Raw genomic sequence first — 24147 nt, forward strand, 5'->3', positions numbered from 1 at the left:
CAATTATTCTGCTATTGATTCCTTCTAGTTTATTTTTCATTTCAGTTATTGTATTGTTCATCTCTTTTTGTTTGTTATTTAAGTCTTCTAGGTGTTTGTTCTTTAATTCTTCTAGGTTTTTGTTAAACATTTCTTGCATTTTCTTGATCTTTGCCTGTATTGTTTTTCTGAGGTCCTGTATCATCTTCAGTATCATTATTCTGAATTCTTTTTCTGGAAGGTTGCCCATCTCCACTTCATTTAGTTGTTTTTCTGGGGTTTTATCTTGTTCCTTCATCTGGTACATAGTTTTCTACCTTTTCATTTTGTCTTTCTTTCTTTCTGTGAATGTGGTTTTCATTCCACAGGCTGCAGAATTGTAGTTCTTCCTGCTTCTGCTGTCTGCCCTCTCTGCAGTGTCATTTATTCCATTTACAGTGTTATGCAACCATCACCACCATTTCCCAAACCCCTTCAGCACCCCAAACAGAAACTCTGTACCCATTAAGCAATAACTCCCTAGTCCCTCCTCCCCCAGCCCCTGGTAACCTGTGCTTTATTTTCTAGCTCTATGAATTTGCCTCTTCTAGGTACTTCATACAAGTGGAAACATACAATATTTGTTCCTTTGTGTCTGGATAATTTCACCTAACATAATGTTTTTAACGTTGAACCATGTTGTCGTCTGTAACAACCTTATTCCTTTTTTATGGGTGACTAATACTTTTTTTGAATGGGTATGCCACATTTTGTTTCTCTGGTAATGAATGTTTGGATTGTTTCCACCTTTTGGCTATTGTGAATAATGCTGTTATGAACATTGCTGTGCAAGTGTTCATTGGAGTCCCTGGTTTTAATTCTTTTGGTTTGGACCTAGAAGTGGAATTGCTGGATAATATGGTAGTTCTGTGTTTAGCATTGGAGGAACTGCTAAACTGTTTTCCACAGTGGCTGCAACATTTTACATTACCGCCAGCAATGTTTAAAGTTTCTGCTTTCCTCACATCCTAACACTTGTTATTTACCATTTTAAAAATTATGGTCGGGCTTCCCTCGTGGCGCAGTGGTTGAAAGTCCACCTGCCGATGCAGGGGACACGGGTTCGTGCCCTGGTCCGGGAAGATCCCACATGCCGCGGAGCGGCTGGACCCGTGAGCCATGGCCACTGAGCCTGTGCGTCCGGAGCCTGTGCTCTGCAACGGGAGAGGCCACAACAGTGAGAGGCCCATGTACCGCAAAAACAAAAACAAAAACAAATTATGGTCCTGCGTAGTAGGTATGTCAATGTGGTTTAGATTTGCATTTCCCTAATGACTAAGAATGTTGAGCATCTTTTTCATGTGCTATTTACCAGTTCTGAATCTTTGGAGAAATGACTATTCAAGTCCTTTGCTTTTTTTTGGTTTGCGTTTAATTAAGACATTACTTTTCTAGAGTGGTTTCAGGTTCACAGCTGAATTGAGAGGCAGATTTCTTATATACCCCCTGACCCCACACTATTATCAACATCCCCTCCCCCGCACCCAGAGTGACACATTTGTTTCAACCCATGAACCTACACTGACAGATAATAATCACCAAAATCCATAGTTTACATTAAGGTTCGCTCTTGGTGTTGTATATTCAGTGGGTTTGGACTGATGTATTATATGATATGTATCCATCACTATGGCATAATACAGAGTATTTTTACACATCCTCTGTGCTCCACCTTGTATCCCTCCAACCCCTGACAACCACTGATCTTTTACTGTTTCCATCTTTTTTTTTTTTTCCAGAATGTTATATAGTTGGAGTCATACAGTATGTAGCGTTTTCAGATTGGCTTCTTTTACTTAGTAATATGCATTTAAAGTTCTTCCATGTTTTTTCATGGCTTGATAGCTCATTTCTTTTTCACACTGATTAATATTCCATTGTCTGGATGTGTCACAATTTATTTATCCATTCAACCCTTGAAGGACACATTTGTTGCTTCCAAGTTTTGACAATTATGAATAAAGCTGATATAAACATCCATGTGTAGATTTTTATGTGGACATAAGTTTTCAGCTCCTTTGGGTAAACACCAAGGAGCATGATTGCTGGATTGTATGTGCAGTTTCGTAAGAAAGCACCAAACTGTCTTCCAGAATGGCTGAACCATTTTGTATTCCCACCAGCAGAGAATGACAGTTACCGTTGCTCTACATCCTTGTTATCATTTGGTGTTGTCAGTGTTTTAGATTTTGGCCATTCTAATAAGTGTCTTTACCTATCTTTTTTTAAAAAATATTTATTTCTTTGGCTGTGCCAGGTCTTAGTTGCAGCATGCGGGCTCTTAGTTGTGGCATGCAGATTCTGACCAGGGATTGAATCCAGGCCCCCTGCATTGGGAGTGTGGAATCTTAACCACTGGACCACCAGGGAAGTCCCAAGTGTCTTTGCCTATTTTTTAATTGTCCTTTTGTTGTTGAATTGTAGCAGTTCTTTAGATATCCTGGTTATTAATATCTCGTCAGATACATGGTATATAAATACTTTCTCCCAATCTGTGAGTTTTCTTTTCACTCTTTAGATAGTGTCATTTTATGCACATAAGTCTTTAATTTGGATGAAGTCCAATTCATCTATTTTTCTTTTGTTGCCTGTGCTTTTGGTATCATAATTTAAGAAACCATTGCCAAATTCAAGATCATGAAGATTTTCAATCCCTATGTTTTCTTCTAAGACTTTTTTATAGTTTTAGCTCTTACATTTAAGTCTTTGATCCATTTTTAGTTAATTTTTGTGGAAGGTATACGGTAATAGTGCAACGTCATTATTTTGCATGTGGATGTCTCATTTTCCTAGCACCATTTGTTGAAAAGACTGTCCTTTCCACATTGGATGGTCTTGGCCCCCTTGTTGAAAATCAGTTGACCATAGATCTGAGGGTTTCTTTCTTTTTTTAAAAAAATATTTATTTATTTATTTGGTTGCACCCAGTCTTAGTTGTGGCAGGCGGGTTCCTTAGTTGTGGCTCAAAGGCTCTTTAATTGCGGCTCGCTGGTTCCTTTGTTGTGGCATGCAAACTCTTGGTTGTGACATGCCTGTGGGATCTGGTTTCCTGACCAGGGATCGAACCTGGGCCCCCTGTATTGGGAGCATGGAGTCTCAGCCACTGCGCCACCAGGGAAGTCCCTCTGAGGGTTTATTTCTGAACTCTGTTGTATCCCATCAATCTCTGTCTATCTTTATGCCATACCACATGCGTTTGATTACTCTAGCTCTGTAAGTTTTGTAATTGGGAAGTGTGATTCCTCCAACTTTGTTATTCTTTTTCAATATTGTTTGGCTTTTCAGGGTCCCTTGACTTTTCATATGAATTTTGGGATGAGTTTTTCCATTACTGTAAAATTGGCATTGGGATTTTGATAGGGATTACACTGAATCAGTATAATACTTTGGGTAGCTCTGTCATCTTGATATTAAGTCTTCCAATCCACGAACATGAGATATCTTTCTTTTTTTTTTTTTTGCGGTATGTGGGCCTCTCACTGTCGTGGCCTCTCCCATTGCGGAGCACAGGCTCCGGACACGCAGGCTCAACGGCCATGGCTCACGGGCCAAGCCGCTCCGCGGCATGTGGGATCCTCCCAGACCGGGGCACGAACCCGCGTCCCCTGCATCGGCAGGCGGACTCTCAACCACTGCGCCACCAGGGAAGCCCTATCTTTCTATTTATTTAGGTTGTCTTTAATTTCTTTCAGCCATGTTTTATAGGTTTTAGAGTACAAGTCTTTCACCTTTTTGGTTCAGTTTATTTTTTTTTTATTTTTTATTGATTGATTGATTGATTGATTGCTGCATCAGGTCTTCATTGCTGCGCGCGGGCTTTCTCTAGTTGCAGTGAGCGGGGGCTGCTCTTCATTGCTGTGCACAGGCTTCTGACTGCGGTGGCTTCTCTTGTTGTGGAGCACAGGCTCTAGGCACGTGGGCTTTAGTAGCTGTGGCTTGTGGACTGTAGAGCACAGGCTTAGTAGTTGTGACGCACAGGCTTAGTTGCTCTGTGGCATGTGGGATCTTCCCAGGAACCTGTGTCCCCTAAACTGGCAGGCAGATTCTTAACCACTGCGCCACCAGGGAAGTCCCTGTTAAGTTTATTTTTAAGTATTCTTGATTCTATTGTAAATGGGATTGCTTTCTTAATTTCATTTTTTTAATTGTTCATTGCTAGTGTATAGAAACACAACTGATTTTTGTGTGTTGATTTTGTGTTTTGCAACTTTGCTGAATTTGTTTATTAGCTGTAACTGTCATTTTGTGGATTCTTTAGGGTTTTCTACACATGAGATCACATCATTTGTAAATAGAGATAGTTTAACAACTTTCTTTCCAACTTGGATGCCTACTGTTTTTTTTTTTTTTGCCTAATTGCTCAGGTAGAACTTCCAGTACTGTGTTGAATAGAAGTGGTGAAAGTGGGAATCCTTGTCTTGTTCCTGATCAATTAATTTTTTTTCCTAAGTAACTGCTTGCTTTTATCATACTGTTTGTAGAATAATCCATCTTTCCTTCCCCCTGCCCCTCCATTTGCAACACCATTTTCATAATTTGCAGAATCCCTGTATGTGTGTTGGGTGAGTGAATCATGAACAAATGCCTGCATAATCTGATTTCTCTCCACCTGTTTATCCTCATGTCTTGCATTTCCGTCTCTCATGTTCCACAAGTCTTGTGTTGCTTATGCTTCTTGCAAGACATCAGTTAATCATTCTTTCATTCATTTGTTACATACATTCACATCTTTCTGACTTTGCACAGCTCTTTTTCTGCTTGGACCCATCTTTCCCAGCTTGTTGACCTGACATCTGCTTGCTCATCCTTCAGGTCTGTTCATGCACTGTTATGCCCTCAGGCAAAAATAAATTCTCTTCCTGTGTTTACTTTAAATGTGAGCGTGCTTTTCTTATGCCACTTATTAGACTGGCTCCTTGATAGTTCCAAGGAAAAGTCTGAGGTCTGATTTTAAAGAGAAAGTTGTTAGAGACAATTGTGCAAATAGTAGTAAAAATTGGCAGCAAGAAAAGTAATAGAAAATGAGAAAAGGATATAATTTTCTAGGTCTTTAATTCCATGCAGTAGAAGCTTTTTTGTTGTTCTTATTGATCACTGAAATGCCCAAAACAGAGTAATAAGAAAAAATTCACATCATTATTTGACATTAGAGAAGGGTCCCACCCACATATTTGAGACTCAGAGGATTTTGATAGTAAACAGTATGAGCGTCCACAAAACCTTGGGTAAGGGCTGATCCTTTCTGTAAAGATGAACAAACAAATGCTAGACATACGAAAAACGCAGCACTTGAAGAAAATGAGACTGTATCATTTAGAGTATGCCAAATAGTATAAAAAAAGAGAGAAAAGTGGAATTCAGATTCCCAATATGACAAGTGCAGATTGTAAAAATAAAATAAGCTGAGAACAGGAAAAAGTTCTTGAACTTATAGAATGTGACTGTTAAAAAATTCAGGACTCACTAGCAGAATACATAGTGCACAATACCAAGTTAGATTGGAAAAAAACCTTGCAGAATTTAGGAAAAAGGTGTTTTAAATGAAATAGTAAGAGAGCTTTTAAAACACAGGAAGGTCTCAAATCTGATTGGAGTTCCTGGAAGAGAGAGCAGCGGAGACAGATGAAGCAATAACTGAAGTAATAGTGGAAGAACATCTCTGAGCTGAGGAACACCTTGAGTCTCAAGGTCAGAGTCTCCACCAGGAATATATTTGAAAAGCATAAAAACTAGGATGCGTTCTGATGAGTTTTCTAAGTATTCAGGGTAAAGAAAAAGCAAGAGAAGTTATCTTTAGGGAAGAACAAGTCAGATTTGCATGAGTTCCTTTCCAGATCCTTAGGAAAAGGAGGTGTTGGGCAATCTTAATATAGTCAGCTCACACATGTATGTAAATTTCAAATACAGCTGAGGAGCTGAATGAATTGTTCTCCCAAATAGCAGCTCAGTTCCATTTATTGGTTTGTTAATGCCTTTGTTTATGTCATATATTACCATTCCAGGAGACTGTATGAGTTTAGGCGACCACTGGCATGAGTGCCTTTCTTTTAAATGGCTGCACAGTATTCATTTGGATGCACCATGATTTGTACAACCAGTCTTTTCCCTGACATTGATCATTTAGGTTATTTCTAGCCTTTCAACGTCATAAATAACTCCATGAAAGACACTTGTGCATGAGTTAGCTACATTTTGGATCATTGCCACTAAGAAAGAAATAAGTAGTGAGTCAATTATTCCTAGCTTTTTTGAGCAAAAAACATATAAAAATCAATAGGATTAAAATTTTTATTTTGGTTAAATTATTTTTTAAAACAAAGATCTTCCCCATTTAAATTTAGCTTTAATTAAAGGTGGGAGTGGGCACTAGATTAGAACAGTGGTTCTCAGCTGGGTGTTGGTGGAGTGTATTGGTGGTAGATTTTGCTGTCCGGGACATGTCAGAAGAGAATTTTGGTGGTCACATCTGGGAGAGGAGCTGCTACTGCCAATCTAACAAGTAGAGACGGGGCGCTGCTGTTAAAACATCCTGCCAGGCACAAGAGGGCCCGCAACAGGGTTAGTTATCTAGCCCAAATGTCAGCACTGCTGAGGTTGACAGGTTTTACTGCTAACAGAGACATCCTTTGTGTATTTTTATGGGTTCTCTCTGCTATAGGAGGGGAACATTTCAGCCTCAGAACATCAGTAGAGGCTTATTTTGCCAAATATGATAGACCTAGGGAATAGTTCAACGCTTGCCTTTCCCATCCCCATTTTGAGAAACAGCTTGTATTTTATTGCTTACATAAAGTGCTTATAAAATTGTTTATTTTTGTGTCTTGGGTGGTCCTGAAAACGCCTCATCAGTGTCAGATCTAGTTGTTGTTGAGATTTGGCTCTACTGTGTGTATTAGAGACCTGCATTTAGCTGCTTGGAAAGAAAATCAGGCAACAACAAACAGGGACTTCCATTTCTCGTGTGATGAGAATTCTGGAGATAGGAGTCCAGAGCTGTTACTGTGGCTCCATCAAGTCATAGATGACCCAGTCTACTCTATTTCTGCTTGGCCTTCCTCAGGATGTGCTTTTACCTTGGGGTCACCAGACAGCTCCTGCCCTTTCCCACCCCTCGCCCCCCACATCAGAGCCTGTATTCAACTGAGCCAGCCCTTTTGATCAAAGCTCTCCTGCATCCCAAACTAGTGATTTCTGCTTATTCCCATTGATTGGCCAAAACTGTGTCCCATGACTATTCTTAGTTGTACGAGAGGCTGGGAAATACAGGCTCTTAGTTGGGCTCTTTGTAAGTCAGAAAATACATTCAGAAACCTTTAGTAAGAAAGAATCGATGTTGGAATAGGCAACTAGTACGTACCTCTGGAGCCACTTTCTAAAGTACTGGCGTTCTTCCTAAATGCACTGAAATTAAAGAAAGGTAAAGGAGAACAAAATAATAATGATAACATTAGAAATTTGAGAAAATGAACTCTGTAAGAATTCTCTCTTTTAAAAAAAAGTAACCAAGAAAATGTATCTGTTTTATGGTGTTGTAAATTAAGATCTTTTCCCTACCCCAATACTTGGGGCCCTGCCCTATTCTTTTTTTTGCAATATCAGTAATGATTAGTTATATTGTACATAAAAAAATGTTTTTTAGGCTAAAAACTGGAAACAGCAACCAACAGATGGACTTAACTGTGGGAAATGGGTGTATAAGCATAACAGGAGTACTGAAGAAGAGCTTGTGTAATGCCCTTTTAAAAATTGTTTTATATTTTAGTTGTAGGAGTTTTTTTAAAAAACATATTCTGGATATTAATCCCTTATCAGATATATGATTTGCAACTGTTTTCTCACAATCTGTTTGTTGCAACAACTTTTTGATGTGATTTTAAAACTACTTATTAGCATTAAGACTGATATTACACTAGTATTTATTACTATTTTAGCTAGTTTATTTTTAAGTAGTATATAAACTAAAGAATATGTGAATGTATGGTTTAAAATTTAAATGACACAAAAGGTTTCCAATAAAAAGCAGTTAGAATGACAGAAGGTTACTTTGGAAAGGAGAGAGGAGCAGGGTAGAGAAAAGCTGTGTCTGATGTACTTTATACCTTTTCTAAGAGAAGAGATTTGAAACAAATATGGCATAAGTGGTAACAGATGTTTAATCTCACTGGTGGGAACATGGGGTGTCCTATTATCTATATTTTTTGTTTGAAATATTTTATAATTAAAGCAAATTTTTAGTTATATAAATTTCTACCCTCCCCTAGATGTTCGGTCCCCCAGTCTTCTGCCCCACAAGTTACTAGTATTTTGACTCCTAGAATTATTCATTGTGTTCTCAGGCATAGTTATGTTTGAGTGGATGGAGGTGGGAGCTACTCAGCGTCTTTCATACCTTTTTCACAGTGTGTCCTTGAGACCATACCACGCAAGTGTTTACAGCACTTGTGTCCCTTTCCTGGTTCCCTCCTGTCCCCCCGCTTCCCCTCACCTCTACTTTTCTCCCGCAGGGCACTGAGGTTGCTGCCAGTTTTCCACTGTTAGGTACAGTGAACATCCTGGTACACAGGTATACGGCTGTATGCGATATAAATTCCTGGAGGCAAAATTGGTGGCTCAAACTTATAACCTTATCAGATTGTTCTCACAGAAACATTACAGCAGTATACTCTCTGCAGCAAAGTGTTGGAGCACTTCTTCACTCTCCTCACCTGCCTGATGTTCTTAGAATTTCTTATTCTTGTCAATTATTTTCTTCGCATTTGATGCAGAAGATCTCTCAACATGCATGTTTTAGTATTGTTTTAAATTAATGTTTTTCTTTTATATCAATTATTAACTTGGAATATAAAATTACTTGTACTCTGTAGTGTTTCAACTCTGACGTGTTTGAGGTTATACAGATAAAAGCCAAGACCTGAATGTGTTTAACTTTACATATAAAACTTATTATTTGACACTTAAAAACTTCTATAATTAATCAGTGGAAATGAAACTTTATTTCTTTTTTCATCCAGTCACAGTAATTTGTTATGATATGCTTTCATGGAAAAGTATTTGAAGCTAAAAGGTAATATTTCTGTCCAACTTATTGTATGAGGCTAGTAGAGCTTTGATACTAAAACTGAATAAATTGTATGGGACAAGAAAATTAGAGGTCAATTCAACTTAAAAATGTAGATGCATACATCTTAAAATAATGGTGGTACACCCAAACAATAGAATATCATTCAACACTAAAAAGAAATGAGCTATCAAGCCGTGAAAAGACATGGAGGAACCTTAAATGCATATCTAAATGAAAATCTATTATTGTAATTCAATACATTACCAGATTAAAGGAGAAAAGTTAAATATCTATGAATGCAGGGTAAACATTGAGTAAAATTCAACACCCACGCATGATGAAAGAAACATTTAGTAAACTAGAAATTACTGAGGGGAATCTTCTTTTTTTTTTTTTTTTTTTTAATCTTTATGTTCCTTTATTGGAGCAAGATTCCTGACCAGTATACAGTGATGTATTTGCTACGGAGACTTGTGCAGAAATTACATACTATCAATCTAGACATGTTTTCGTTACACTTTGCCTATTGATGGAATAGTTCCATTTATAAAGTTTTTATACATCAAAAAGCTTTGAATTTGACCAGGCGGTCCATTAATTCATCTCTGAAAAAGCTAAGTGGCATTTAATTTTAGCTACTATATTTTACAGCATTAAAAAGCTTATGCATTAGGTAGCTTCTCAAAATGTGACTTATGCACAATGGCATTTAGCAGACAGAGCAGACTGCATCATCTCCCCCAGATTCACACAGACAGGTCTCATTTGAGAGCTATATGCTAAAAGAGCTGGAACTTTGAGACAAAAGTACTCCTAACCTGAGTTTCTCACCACCAATACGGACTTCTTACTCTGAAAGCCTGTCTTTTCGGCCACATTTTACAGTGCCAGCGAAGACACGCCAACAATTGTCCTGTGTATTAACTTGGCAGTAGAGCACCAGGTCTGTCTGATGGTCGTGGCAGGCACTATTATATCCAGGTAAATAAAAGCCCATATTTTGAAATGCCAATTTGAGATACAAATCAAGGGTACAGCATATTCAGAATTGAGATTTCAGCAGTCTGGTATCCTAAATGATATGAAGAATTTCAGAAACTGATGTCAAATTGTACCCATGATGGGTTCCCAGCTATGGAGACATTAATACATTGATTCAAATCCCTTTACTCAATCAACATAGCCCTGAGGTCATCTTGCAAAGTGCATATCAAAAAATACGAAGTTAAGGTGACAAAGTTTGACAGTAACATTATACAAGTCAAACTTGGAAAGTCATATTAAGTATATCTGTTCTGAGAGAAAAGCATCAAATCCTTTGTGTACACATTTAGTTTTATTGTAACAAAGCAACTTGTACACTTCCAACGTTTAAAACTGAGCATCATCTTTCCTTTCCAGTGAAACAAAAAGAAAAATGTAAAAACAAGCAGGAACAAAATTATAATAGAGAATGTCAATTGCAAATAAGATCCTACAGGTTCTGCTGATTCTCCCATCGAGTGGCAGGGCTCAAGTCATCATTAGGAGAGAATTTTATTTTAAACGTATCATCTTAAACTGCAAGGATGTCCGTTAAAATCACAATTAAACATGCCAAAGGAGAAACCATGTTGTCAAAATGCCCACTTAACCCACCCAAACATCTCAAACCCACCCTTTGCTGACCTTCTATAACCCCATTTTTTTAAACAAGAGAAAGTAGACAGATACATGTTGGTAAATGTTAACTGTCCATGTTCACATAGAGACACAGTGTAATCTCTGAGCCCAATATACAGAGAAAAGAGGAAAAAAGCTAGAATTCTATGCACTACTGCACAGGGGCCTAGCACCCTCCAGCTTCCAGCAGAGCTAAGGGAGCAGAAGGTTTTTCTTTTTTCCCACAGAGCATGGTGGTGTTGATTCCATAAAGTTTTTGTTGAGACAGGAAGGGATAAAAATGAATTTGGAACAGAAAGCGGTAGAGATTCTTTTCCCACTGAATTCTGCTCAAGGTATTTCCCCCGAAAATAAGTTGTGAGTCATGGTATAAAGGAGAAAAGAGACCTCAAAAACAGGGCAACTGAACACAAGAGGAGGAGAAAAAAAAAAGACTGCAACCTGTTCCCAGGTACTGGAGAAAATTAAAAAAGGAAGGTTGGAATCCATCAGTGTTCCATTAGTCATCTTCTGCTTCACCTTCCTCTCCTTCCTCCCCCTCATCTTCATTTTCATCATCTTCACCTTCATCCTCATCCCCTTCTTCATCAGTATCTTCCAATTCTTCTTCCTCTTCATCATCATCTTCTTCTCCTTCCCCTTCCTCATCATCCATGTCCGGAACCAAGTAGTACTGTAATGGATTTGGCCAAATATCATCTTTGATGACCTCTCCTAACTCATCTGCACCTGCATCAGAATGATCAGTAAACCAGGTGAAGAAGCTTTCTGGTTCCTCGTGCTGTCTCTTCCTGCTGGCTTTATTCTGAGTTTGACTTGAACGTTTTGTCAAATCCTTTCCGGATTTCCATTTGATTTCAGTGGACTTTGAAGATGTATCACCACTCTCATTCAGATGAAATTCTTTGGAGAGAACTTTATTTTCAAAGTAAGGGTTTTCATCAAAATAAAAATCTATTCTGTAACCTGATTTAATATCTTCAAATTCTGTCACTTCGACTCTTGTCAAATAATGCAGCGCCTCTTCATCCTCCTCCCCAAACAGTGCAGACACTTGTGGATGGTTAACAAATGTTACCCCAAAATTTGGGATTTGGGCGATCAATTCCGACCTCTTCTGAAAAAATGGTTGGCGGAGTTTGTTATATTTCTGTTCTACTATCAAAATCTCCTCACTGGCTTGTTCCTTAAGTTTGTCTATTTCATTTTGTACTTCATCAATATGTTCAATTGCTTCTTGCTGTTCTTTTTCTGAGGTCTCGTCGGCCCTGTTGTGTTTGGAGTTGAGCTCCTTTTTACTGACTTTAGCTGCCGGCGCCGACATGGTGCTGCTCCACGGTCGGGGGTGGGGGGGGAATCGGGGAGGGGGAGAGGAAGGAAGGCGAAGGGGGCGGGCAGCGGCTTCACCTCACGCCACACGCGCGGGCGCTCCCTCGGTCCTGCCGCCTCCTTCTGGCGCTTGCTCGCTCGCTTTCCCTCCCCCTGGCTCGCGCACGCTGCCCTTGCAGCCTGACGATGAGGGAGGGGCTGGGGCTGTGTGCCGGGCCCCAGCCCGGGCTCCTGCTTACAGAGGGGAGGCAGCGGCGGGCGGGCAGGCGGTTCTGCTCCCTCACTCACGCTCTGCACTCCAGCTCGCTGCTCAATCTCCCCGAGCCACCTCCTCCTCCACCTCCCGAGGGGAACCTTCTTAACCTGAAAAGGGTATCCACCAGAAACCTAAAGCAAATATTACACTTAGTGGTTAAACCTTAGAAGCAGTTCTTTCAAAATTAGGGAAAAAATATTTCTATTTGACATTGAATAAGCGGTCTTAGCCAATGCAATTAGATAAGAAAAAGAAATAAGAGGTATGAATGAGAAATATAAAGTATAAGGGAGACAGAATTATCACTGTTTCCTGCTATTGAGATTCAGAACCAGCTACCAAATGTTAGAGAGCTTAGCAAGATTGCTGGGTGTGAGAGTAGCATTAAAAAGTCAGTAGTGGGCTTCCCTGGTGGCGCAGTGGTTGAGAGTCCGCCTGCCGATGCAGGGGACGCGGGTTTGTGCCCTGGTCCGGGAGGATCCCACATGCTTCGGAGCGGCTGGGCCTGTGAACCATGGCCGCTGGGCCTGCATGTCCAGAGCCTGTGCTCCGCAGCAGGAGAAGCCACAACAGTGAGGCCTGTGTACTGCAATAAAAAAAAAAAAAAAAAAAGTCAGTAGCAACAACTGTAACGTGTATGTGTGTGTTTCTGTTCCTGTGTGTGTGGCAGATTGCATTTTCCAAAAGGACTGCACTAACATATGTTGAACCCCCATGCTCTTTGCACAAAGAGGCTGTGATTTCTTGCACCAAGAGGTAGTCTCTGTTCCCTACTCTTGGGTATTGGAAGGCCCATTGGGTAAAAATATGAGCTAGAAAGTTACCTGTCCTAGGGCTGTTGGGTGGTGGCAGGCAGGACAGTAGGAAAATTACCTGAATAACTTATTTATGCTTAATTTATAAAATTACCTGGTGCCTAACTTTTTTTTTAATGGATTTATTTATTTATTTTATTTTTGGCTGAGTTGGCTCTTCGTTGCCGTGTGCGGGCTTTCTCTAGTTGCAGCGAGCAGGGGCTACTCTTCATTGTGGTGCACAGACTTCTCATTGCGGCGGCTTCTCTTGTTGCAGAGCACGGGCTCTAGGCACGCAGGCTTCAGTAGTTGTAGCACGTGGGCTCAGTAGTTGTGGCTCGTGGGCTCTAGAGCGCAGGCTCAGTAGTTGTGGCACACAGGTTTCATTGCTCCGCGGCATGTGGGATCTTCCTGGACCAGGGCTTGAACCTGTGTCCCCTGCATTGGCAGATGGATTCTTAACCACTGCGCCACCAGGGAAGTCTTGATGCCTAACTTTTAAAATACTGTTTCTCCAGACATGGTAGTGTGAGCAAAAGCCCAGATTAATTTTTGCTGTTAATGCATACTCTTTGGGGTTTTTTTGGGTATGTTTCTGTTTTTACCTGAATTCTTAGAATAATGTTCCATTTGGGAGAAAAAGCTGGTCATGATGGATATACCAAGTAGCTGAGTGCCTAGTGAAGGCATACTGGCATAGAATTTCTTCTGTAGTGGAATACCAAGAACCATAAGGGTCCTAAAATGAGCATTTGTAGCTCTAGAAATAAAATTTGAGAACACCTGGGCTCAGAATAAAGTAACAGTTATATAGCATGAAGATAAAGAAATAGATTAAAATTTTAAGATAGAAGCTCTGAAATATAGGTAGATAATATTCAGAGAGTTTAGTTGGAAATTTGAGTATGATGTGGTAACCTTAGATTCCTCCTTTGCATCAGTTGTCACATGAACTGTTAACGTTGCTGTAGGTGTTGAACATGGCAGGGCAGTGAATGTGTATGAGAGCAGAGCCTTCTGCTTGAAGGACCTTGGTTCAGTCCTGGGGTCTCACGCTCACTAGCTCTGGGACCTTTGGTAGATCATTTAACCCCTGAAAGCCTGTCACCCCTGACATACAAAATGGGGAAGATAATCTTTCCCACTGGTGTTATGAGAATTGAATGAGATCACGTTGATGATGTGCTTTGCATAGTACTTGATCTATACTAAGTGCTCAGTGAAAGTTTTATTTATTTATTTATTTATTTATTTATTTTTATTTATTTTGCGGTATGCGGGCCTCTCACTGCTGTGGCCTCTCCCGCTGTGGAGCACAGGCTCCGGACGCGCAGGCTCAGCGGCCACGGCTCACAGGCCCAGCCGCTCCGTGGCATGCGGGATCCTCCCGGACCAGGGCATGAACCTGTGTCCCCTGCATCGGCAGGCAGACTCTCAACCACTACGCCACCAGGGAAGCCCGAAAGTTATTTTATACTGGCTGGGAAAGTATCTGTTTTGCTATATAAAATTTAAGAGAAATGTTAAAATATATTTTTGTTATTTTAAGGAAATTCGCAGTGAGTCCCATGACTATCCTCATAGAGTGGCCAAGTTTCCAGAAAACAGAAATCGAAACAGATACAGAGATGTAAGCCCATGTAAGTACCTGTGGGGGGTGTGGGTTTGTGTGTCATAGGAGGCAGGACATGGTGGAAAAGGTTGGGGTCGGGGTTGGTAAGTATGGTGATTTTCTTTTTTTTTTTTTTTCTTTGTTTTTTCTTTTTGCGGTATGCGGGCCTCTCACTGTTGTGGCCTCTCCCGTTGCGGAGCACAGGCTCTGGACGCGCAGGCCCAGCGGCCATGGCTCACGGGCCCAGCCGCTCCGCGGCACATGGGATCCTCCCAGACCGGGGCACGAACCCGTATCCCCTGCATCGGCAGGCGGACTCTCAACCACTGCGCCACCAGGGAGGCCCGTGATTTTCTTTTTATACTAACGTAATATATGTTCTTTAAAGAAAATTTTCAAGGCATAAAATAGTAGAAGGAAGGAAAATTGCCCATAATTATTTCCTCCTCCAACACAGCCACCATTAATTGATGTGTTTCTTACCAACCTTTTTTCTTACACATGACTTTTCTCTTTTCAAAATGTAATCATATATGTGTATGTGTAGTCACATATATCTACTTTTCATATTATTCCATAGCTTTTATAAGTATTACTTAAAATATTTATTGGTGTAATATGTTTTTTCCCCCGAATTACAAAAGTAGTGTGTATTCACTACTACTTGAAAAGTTTTAAAAGTTTTAAAACATAGAAATGTGTAAAGGAAAAACTCTCATCATTTAAAAACAAGCAAATACTATTGGGTTTATATTCTTTTGGTATTTGTCTGTGTAAATGTGTATGTACATTCTTTTAAATTCAGCTGGAATCCTGCATGCACTGACCTGCAGCTTTTCTCCCGTGTGGCCGCATGTTGTAGACGTTTCCTGTCCTGAACACAGTCTTTTAGTGGCTTCCACAGTGGCTTTGGGCAGGTCAATCTTTATGTAACAGTTCGCTGTGGTTGGACTTAGATTCTGCCGTGCATGTGCATGTATCTGCACACACGGGTGCGTGCGCACACATGCACACACACACACACACACACACAGGGTTTTGTGAACAGTTGTAACACCAGGGCTTTAAAAATGTGTTCATCAAGTGATTTTATTTTTGTTCTGATTGATCCCACCTCCAGATATTGAATTAGGCTGCCTTACTGCTCAGAGGATTCCCATGTTTGGTTTCAGTGGGTGAGTGTAGGCATCCTCTATAGGGCTGCTAGTGTGCTGCATTTGTGTTCGATGCCAGGTGCCTCCTCATGGGCCTCACGCTCCACCATCACCTCTCTTCTTCATAGCTTCAACCTCTTTCTAATAACTCTCTTCCCTTATTATTCAGATGTGCTCCAGTCTTTTCCAACCTCAACCCCCATATTGCACTCCAGCTATCACTTTGTTACCTACACAGACACAGGCATGTGCACACACACACACACACAGGATCCTAGAAGCATGCACCACCCTGTCTGTCTCTCCACTCTCATCACCCATGCATTCTTCAGCCATGGTTCTACCCCAGCCTCCCCACTGAAACTTTTATTCTAAAGTACTATGTGCTTTCTAGTTTTCTAATGCAATGAGGGACTTTCCATCGGTGTCTTTTCTTATCCCTCTGTAACTTTCGACGTTGTCAACCGTGCCTTCCTTCCCTAAGTCCATATTTTTCTTGATTTTGCTGTTCCTTCTCTGGCTGATCACACCTTTTCAGAACTTCTCTTCCTCAGTTGTCTTTGTCTTCAGAGCTCTGTCTCTGCCTCTGTCTCCCCCTCTTCCACTTGTGTGAATGGCCTCATTTTCTGTGAGTTCAGTTGCCATCTCTCTGCTTCTTACCCCAGATCTCATCTGCAGCCTACGTCTCTATTCTCGGCTACAGACCCACTTACGCACTTCTCTGTCTTGATGTAGCCATCAAGGTGGCTACAGGTGGCTGTAGCCGCCTCAGGCTCAGAATTCCTTCCCCACAGTCCCTCAGTCCCAGCCCTAATCTGTTCTTTCTGCTTTATCCCCATGTTCATAAGGGCTACCACTAGCCGCACACTTGCTGCAGCTAGAAACTCAGATCTCTCTTCCCTCGTTCAGCTCCCACATCTGGTTGGTGACTAAGTAATTGTAATTCCATTTCCAATTCCACAGTATATTTCAAATCTGTTCTCTGTTCATACTGGCTGGTTCAGGCCTGGGTTATTACAGCAGCCTCTTAACTAGTCTCTATTCTTTTCCCACCTCAGTCCAACCCCCACACGGTATCCAGAGCAATCTCTGTGTGATGCAAGTCTGTCCTCCACTCCTGTCTTCAGTAGCATTACCATACAAGGCCTTTTGTAGCCATTTTCCTACAAATTGTTTGTTTTGGTGACTCACTTGGCACCAACATGCCCTGTTTTTAACAGTTTTCGAATGTCATTCCCATTTGGAATAGGCTTCCTCTCTCTTTGACCGACTTCACTCAAAGTCCTCTTCCCCCAAATACCATCTAAACAACCACTTCCCAGGGGTGTTATCCTCACACAGGAGAGGAGGTCATGGAGCTGGTGACTCCCACTAAATCCAGGTGGACCTGGGAATAGGTATTTTTTCAAAGTTCCTGAGGTGATGCTGGTATACCTTTCTTGATTGAGAGTCGTTACATCATTTCCATAGAGTCCCGTACAGTTGTTGGCTTGGTTCAGAAAACGTGTATTGAAAACCAGCTGCATGTCCGCCATTGTGCTGTGCCTGAGAGGACCATGAGTCCACACGCCCTGCCTGCCAACAACATACATGCAGTGGGGGGCGGGGAGGGTGTGTGTGTACGTGCCTGCTGTGCTTTGTGTGTCAGGAGATGGTGCAGTGCTGGTGGAGCCGAGAAGAGGCACTCAGCTCTGCTTAAGGGGTTAGGGGCGGCTTTTAAGATAATTTTTTTTTTTTACTTTATTAAAATAGTCTATTTTAAACCAGTAATTATTTTTCATATAAAGAATTTCTAAACATCCATACAGGAAATAAACATAGATAATACTGAGCGCAAAGCAGGCAATGACATGTTTGCAAGCAATCAAAAGGAATTGTTTTTTGTTTGTTTTTAATTCAGAATCACAGATCTTTCTAGATTTTGATTCATCAAGTCTGGAAATGTATTTTTAAACAGACTCCTTACGTGATTCTTATATGCCCAGCTTGAAACTACATTTGGAGGTATGAATATGAGGTACATATTCAAAGAGCGGTATTTTGTGGGTTGTTTTTTTTTTTCCTCTAATATTTATTTATTTATTTATTTTGGCTGTGCCGGGTCTTAGTTGCCATTCACGGGATCTTCGTTGTGGTGTGGGGACTTCTTAGCTGTGGCATGCATGCAGGATCTAGTTCCCTGACCAGGGATTGAACCCGGGCCCCCTGCATTGGGAGCTCGGAGTCTTACCCTCTGGATAGCCAGGCAGGTCCCAAAGAGGGGTATTTTGAAATAGAAAGAATTTTAAGAAGTCTACAGTCTTTGTATAATTGCCATGACTGAAAAGATGCCTTATTTGTCTCACTTAACCATGAGGTAATTGTAGAAGAGATTGGCCAGAAGGTGGTTGGTTGAGAAAAGAAAGGTTGTAGTCATCACTTTGAGAATTGTATTTGTACTGTTAGAGACAGCTGCCAGATTTTGAAATATTCGTTACTATATTTGCTTTGCACGTAGAGATCCCAGTTTACTATTTGATCTAAAAGGAGGTGAAAGAGTAGTTTTTTGTTTTGTTTTGTTTTTTGTGGTAAAAACACATACCATAAATTTACCCTTTTAACAGTTTTTAGGTGTCCATCACGGTGTTGTTGGCTGTATGCACAATTGTTGTATGACAGCTCTTGTCATCTTGTGTGACTGAAACCCTACCCCCTCCCCCAGCCCCTGGCAGTCACCATTCTACTTCCTCTTTCTCAGAGTCTGATCACTTCGGGTGCCTCATAGAAATGGAATCATATAGTGTTTCTTTTGTGATTGGCTTACTTCACATAGCATAATGTCCTCTTCATCCATCAGTGTTTAAAGTAACACGTGGACTTCTGATTTCAGTAATGTGGCAGGTTAGATAGTCCATAGTTTCTTACTGCCGCAAAACAAGAAGATTCTCAATAAACACACTTTTTAAATAAATTGCTAGGTGGGGAGGAAGTAAGGAAGACATCCAGGCTTTCTGTGCTCCCCACCTCCTAAAAAAAGATCTCAGCAAATGGCAGAGCTACTCTGAATGCACATGGCAGTATCAGCTGTGACATCTGTATTCACCTAATAAAATAGTCTCAAGGTATTTAAGGCAAAAATGAATAGAATTACAGAAAGAAATTGACAATTCTATATTCACAGACTTTTTTTCATTTATTTAATTTATTTTTATTTTTGGCTGTGTTGTGTCTTTGTTGCTGTGCGTGGGCTTTCTCTAGATGCGGTGAGCAGGGGCTACTCTTCGTTGCAGTGCGCAGGCTTCTCAATGTGGTGGCTTCTCTTGTTGCGGAGCACAGGCTCTAGGCACGCAGGCTTCAGTAGTTGTGGTGCGTGGGCTCAGTAGTTGTGGCTCGCGGGCTCTAGAGCGCAGGTTCAGTAGTTGGGGCGCACGGGCTTAGTTTCTCCGCAGCATGTGGGATCTTCCTGGACCAGGGCTCGAAACTGAGTCCCCTACATTGGCAGGTGGTTTCTTAACCATGGCGCCACCAGGGAAGCCCGTTCACAGACTTCTTAAGGCAAAATATTAGTAAAGAAGTAGAAGATTTGGACCACACAGTTAAGCTTTATTTAATAAGATAAATATATAAAACGTTATATATAGAACCTATTCTCCAACAATTAGAGAATTCACATTCTTCTAGGACTTACATGGAATATTTGTAATTGACTAGGCTGTGAAAGTAACTCTTAAAACAGTTTAAGAATTACTGTCTTACAGGCCATGTTCTTTGACTGTAATGCAATTAAATTATAGATTATTAATAAAAAGATAAAAATTCCTGTAAATTTGGAGATTTAAAGATTTCTAAATGATTCATGGGTTAAGAAGAAATCATAATGGAAACCTAAAAGTGAACAAATAGGTAAAATTCTACTTATCAGAACTTTCATAAAGCAGCAAAAAGAGTACTGCAAAAAAAATACACTGTCTTAAATGTTTGTATTAAAACAAAAGGCTGAAAATTAAAGTGCTAAGTGCCTAATCTAATTTAGAGTAAAAGTATCAGAATAACCGCCCCCCGCAAAAGCAGAAAGGAAATAATACAAAAATAAAAGAAGAATAGAAATCAAAGAACCAAACAAAACCAAATTATTAGTTCCTTGATAAGACTAATAAACTGGCAAGATTGAGCAAGAAAAATAAAACAAACATAGAAACCAGAGAGACAGGGACTTCCCTGGTGGTCCAGTGACTAAGACTCCATGCTCCCAATGCAGGGGGCCCGGGTTCAATCCCTGGTCAGAGAACTAGATCCCGCATGCCTCAACTAAAAAATCCCACATTCTGCAACAAAGATCATGCATGCCACAACTAAGACCCAGCGCAGCTAAATAAATAAATAAATAAATAAACACATACATACATACATACATACAGTAAATATTTAAAAACGAAACAGAAGCCCCAGAAAGACAGAGACAGGTGCGTATAAACAGTATTAGGAGAAAAAAGGGGAACATCAATACAGATGTAAAAGGAATTAAAAAGCTAGAGTACTGCAAACAATTATGGCAATAAATGTGATCAGTTAGAAAAAATGGAACAGACTCCTGGAAAAATAGAATTTACCAACACAGATTAAAGGAGAAGTAGAGTCTAAGTCGACCTGTGACAGCTAAATAAACTAAATAAATTAAAAAAACGTTTCCACTAAGAAAACACTGGGACTAGATGCTTTAACAGGTGTGTCTTTTTCATAAATCTATTTATTTATTTTATTAATTTTGACTGCATTGGGTCTTCATTGCTGCGCGGGGCTTTCTCTAAGTTGCGTTGCGGCAAGCGGAGGCTGCTCTTCATTGTGGTGCGTGGGCTTCTCATTGCAGTGGCTTCTCTTGTTGCAGAGCACAGGCTCTTAGGCATGCAGGCTTCAGTAGTTGTGGTGCACGGGCTTAGTTGCTCCGCAGCATGTGGGATCTTCCTGGACCAGGGCTCGAACCCTTGTCCCCAGCACTGGCAGGCAGATTCTTAACCACTGCACCATCAGGGAAGTCCCAACAGGCATGTCTTAATAATAATAAAAACTCTCCCTGAGAACAGAAAAAGAGAATACTCCTCAATTCCTTTTGTGAGGCTATTAGATAATTTGGATGTCCAAACCAGAAAAGTTTAGTGAGAGGAATAAAAGTTACAGGCGTGTCTACCTCATGAATGTAGATGTAAAAATCCTAAAGAAAGGTTAGAAAACTGAATACAGCAGTGTCTGTATTAAGTTTATTTTAGCAATGTAAGGATGGCTTAGAATTAGACAGTCTTATAAATGTAATTAACCTTAGTAACAAGGCAAAGGAGAAAAAGCCATATGGATATCTCAATAGATGCAAAAAGATTATTTAAAGTCAGTTCTTGCTCCTGATTAAAAACAACGTATCAAACTAGAAACAGAAGGAAACTTCTGTAACTAACATGAGAGGACACCTACAGTTATATTACTCTTAATGATAATGTGTTACATTCTTAAAACTCGAGGAGAAGACAAGGGTGCCCACAAGTACCACTTCCACTTGACATTGTACTTTGGGTCCCAGACACTACAGTAAGAGAAGAATAAGAAACGAAGGCAAAAGGATTGGGAACTGCTGCTGTCTAACTAACCCGCTCAGACCCTAACAGTCACTCGCCACGTCTGGAATCGGGAGGTTGACTGGATGCAGGCGGGTCTTGCTCACCATCTCCCAGGCAGCATAGCTCAGGTGGTGGCTGGGCTGGGTCGCCTGGAACCTCACCCAGTGGTAAACCGTCAGCTGCAACACCTGCACATGGCATCTCCACGTGACCTGGACTTCCTCATCAGTAGCCCCTGAGTTGCAGGAGTGAGCATCCTTGGAGTCTAGCCGGGAGCTACACTGCCTGTGTCACCTCTCCTTTAAAGTCACACATCACCTGCACCACATTCTGTTCATTAGGGCGAGGTACCACGTCATCCGGATTCAAGAGGAGAGAGTTGTCACAAAGAACTGTGGGCATATTTCAAAACCACTACAGTTACAAATTATATGGTTTTTTTCTTCATAGATAATCCAGAAAATTCACAGACAAATCAGGTAATTAATAAACATTTTGATAGTCTCAGAATTATGAGACAATAGACTTTCAATTTATGAAAACAGATTTTTATACATGACAAGAATGTGCTTGTCATCTTTCTTGCTAAGCACACTTAGATAAAAACTATTGTATAATAGTAATCAGAATAAGTATAGATATGACTTAAATGTTATGTTAACTGTTCTGTAAATATTTGCTAACATTCTTCCTCATCACATCTAAAGTTTAAAAATAAAGACTGGGACTTCCCTGGTGCCTGCCAGTGCAGGGGACATGGGTTCGAGCCCTGGTTCGGGAAGATCCCACATGCCACAGAGCAGCTAAGTTCGTGTGCCACAACTACTGAGCCCACGTGCCACAACTATTGGAGCCCACGTGCCACAACTCCTGGAGCCTGCGTGCCTAGAGCCCGTGCTCTACAACAAGAGAAGCCACTGCAATGAGAAGCCCATGCACTGCAAGGAAGAATAGCCCCGGCTTACCGCAACTAGAGAAGGTCCTCGCTTAGCGATGAAGACCCAACGCAGCCATAAATAAATAAGCTAATTAATTAATTAATTAAATTTTAAAAGATCATTAAAAAAATAAAAATAAAGACTAAATGCACTTATTCTCAAAATCCATGTGTAGACAGCTCTTTTACTTAAAAGTTTTCTCATTAACTGTTAGGATTTTGACCTTTGGTTCTATCTCCGTTTTTGGTTTTTGGTGAAGAGTTCTTAACGTGATATCAAAAGCACAATCCATAAAAGAAAAAAAATCAACAAATTGGACTAAACCAAAATTTAAGACTTTTGCTTTGTGAAAGACCCCGTTAGTAGGATGGAAGTAGGATAGAGAGACGAGGACAGAGTGGGAGAAAATATTTATAAACCACAAAGAACTCATATCTAGAGTATATACAGAACTTTGAAAATATAGCAGTAAAAATCCCAAACAGTCCAGTTCAGAAATGGGCAGAAGATGATGAACGTAGATGGCACATAAGCACACGAAAAACATCACTAACCATTAGGGAAAAGCAAATTAAAACCATGGTGGTGAGTGATTGTGAGACACGTACTAGAGGAGCTGAAATGACAGGGCCGCGGATTCCAAGGACGCGGAGAAGCTGGATCTCCTACGCGGCCGGGAGGACCAAGGACGGTGGACGGTGCGGCCGCTCTGGAACGTGGTGTAGTAGCTTCTTGATTTCCTTATATGACGCAGCCGCCGCACTACTGGACATTTATCTCCGAGAATTGCAACCTTAGGTCCACACAGAAATGTGAAAGTGGGTGTTCAGAGCAGCTTTGTTTGTAAGAGGTCCAAATTGGAAACGACCCAAGTGTCCATCAGTGGGTAAGTGGTCAACACACCGTGGTTCTTTTGTTCCTGCCGTGGGAAGCTCCCCGTGCCCTGCAGCAGCTTGGGTGGGCCCCAGAGGACTCCCACTGAGCAGAGTCCAGTCTCAAGGTTACCTCCTGCATGATTCCATTTATACAGCGTTCTGGGAATGGTGCCGCCGTTACGGGAGAGGGTAGATCACTGGGTCAGGACGGGGTTGGGGAAGAGAGACTCTGAAGGGGGCACAGAGGAGCTTGTGGCGGCGGGTGCATGAGTTTGCACACGCCATAAAACCGCTCCACACGAGTGATGCCTGCAAAACAGGAGACGGGGATCAAGTCTGAGGGTTATTCCAGTGTCTTTCCAGGTTTCTGGATTTCACGACCTTCCTGAATCGGGTCCTGGGTAGGACACTGTGCGAGGTGGGGGTGGGATGTGGTGAACTTGTCAGGGTCCCTGGCCACGCCGATGGCTGAGGCCTGGGTGCTGAGCGGGCTGGAGCCTCGTCACGGCAGGCCCCGCCTGTAGCCACCACGTCACGTGGACAGCTCTGGTGTTGGAGCTGTGCCAGGGCTTCAGGGAGAGCCCTTAAGTCAGTGAGGAAGCCGGGCACATCCTCCAGGACCATCCATTATACTCAGAACGGGCATTGGGGGAAGGAGTGGTTGATATATTAAAATACAGATACAATAGCAAAGTAGAATTTTTAAGTTTCTGTAAATTTTTAAGATAAAATAAGACTTTTTGAGGAGTTCTATACTTGACACGTTTAGGGTATAAATGAGGGTCAGTCAGTAGAAATAGTGGAGAAGGACAAGTGTAATCTGGCCGTTTCCTCTTAATGGATGAGAAAGAGGCCCAGGAGAC

General features: G+C 41.1%; 2 protein-coding genes across 4 annotated transcripts in view; one reads left to right on the top strand and one right to left on the bottom strand.

Moving 5' to 3' along the window:
* Positions 1-24147, top strand: part of PTPN2 (protein tyrosine phosphatase non-receptor type 2) — an 80712-nt gene that overhangs the window by 15111 nt on the left and 41454 nt on the right. For all 3 annotated transcript variants that reach the window (XM_060119143.1, XM_060119144.1, XM_060119142.1), the window contains exon 2: positions 14670-14760. In XM_060119143.1, coding sequence (XP_059975126.1) covers positions 14670-14760 — 91 coding nt within the window. The remainder of the gene's footprint in view (positions 1-14669; positions 14761-24147) is intronic.
* On the bottom strand, positions 11241-12065 carry LOC132502949 (protein SET-like). The gene has a single exon (XM_060119251.1). The coding sequence runs from the start codon at positions 12063-12065 to the stop codon at positions 11241-11243; it is 825 nt and encodes a 274-aa protein (XP_059975234.1).

The sequence above is a fragment of the Mesoplodon densirostris genome, chromosome 15 (assembly GCF_025265405.1).
Source record: "Mesoplodon densirostris isolate mMesDen1 chromosome 15, mMesDen1 primary haplotype, whole genome shotgun sequence".
In the NCBI taxonomy this organism is placed as follows: Eukaryota; Metazoa; Chordata; class Mammalia; order Artiodactyla; family Ziphiidae; genus Mesoplodon; species Mesoplodon densirostris.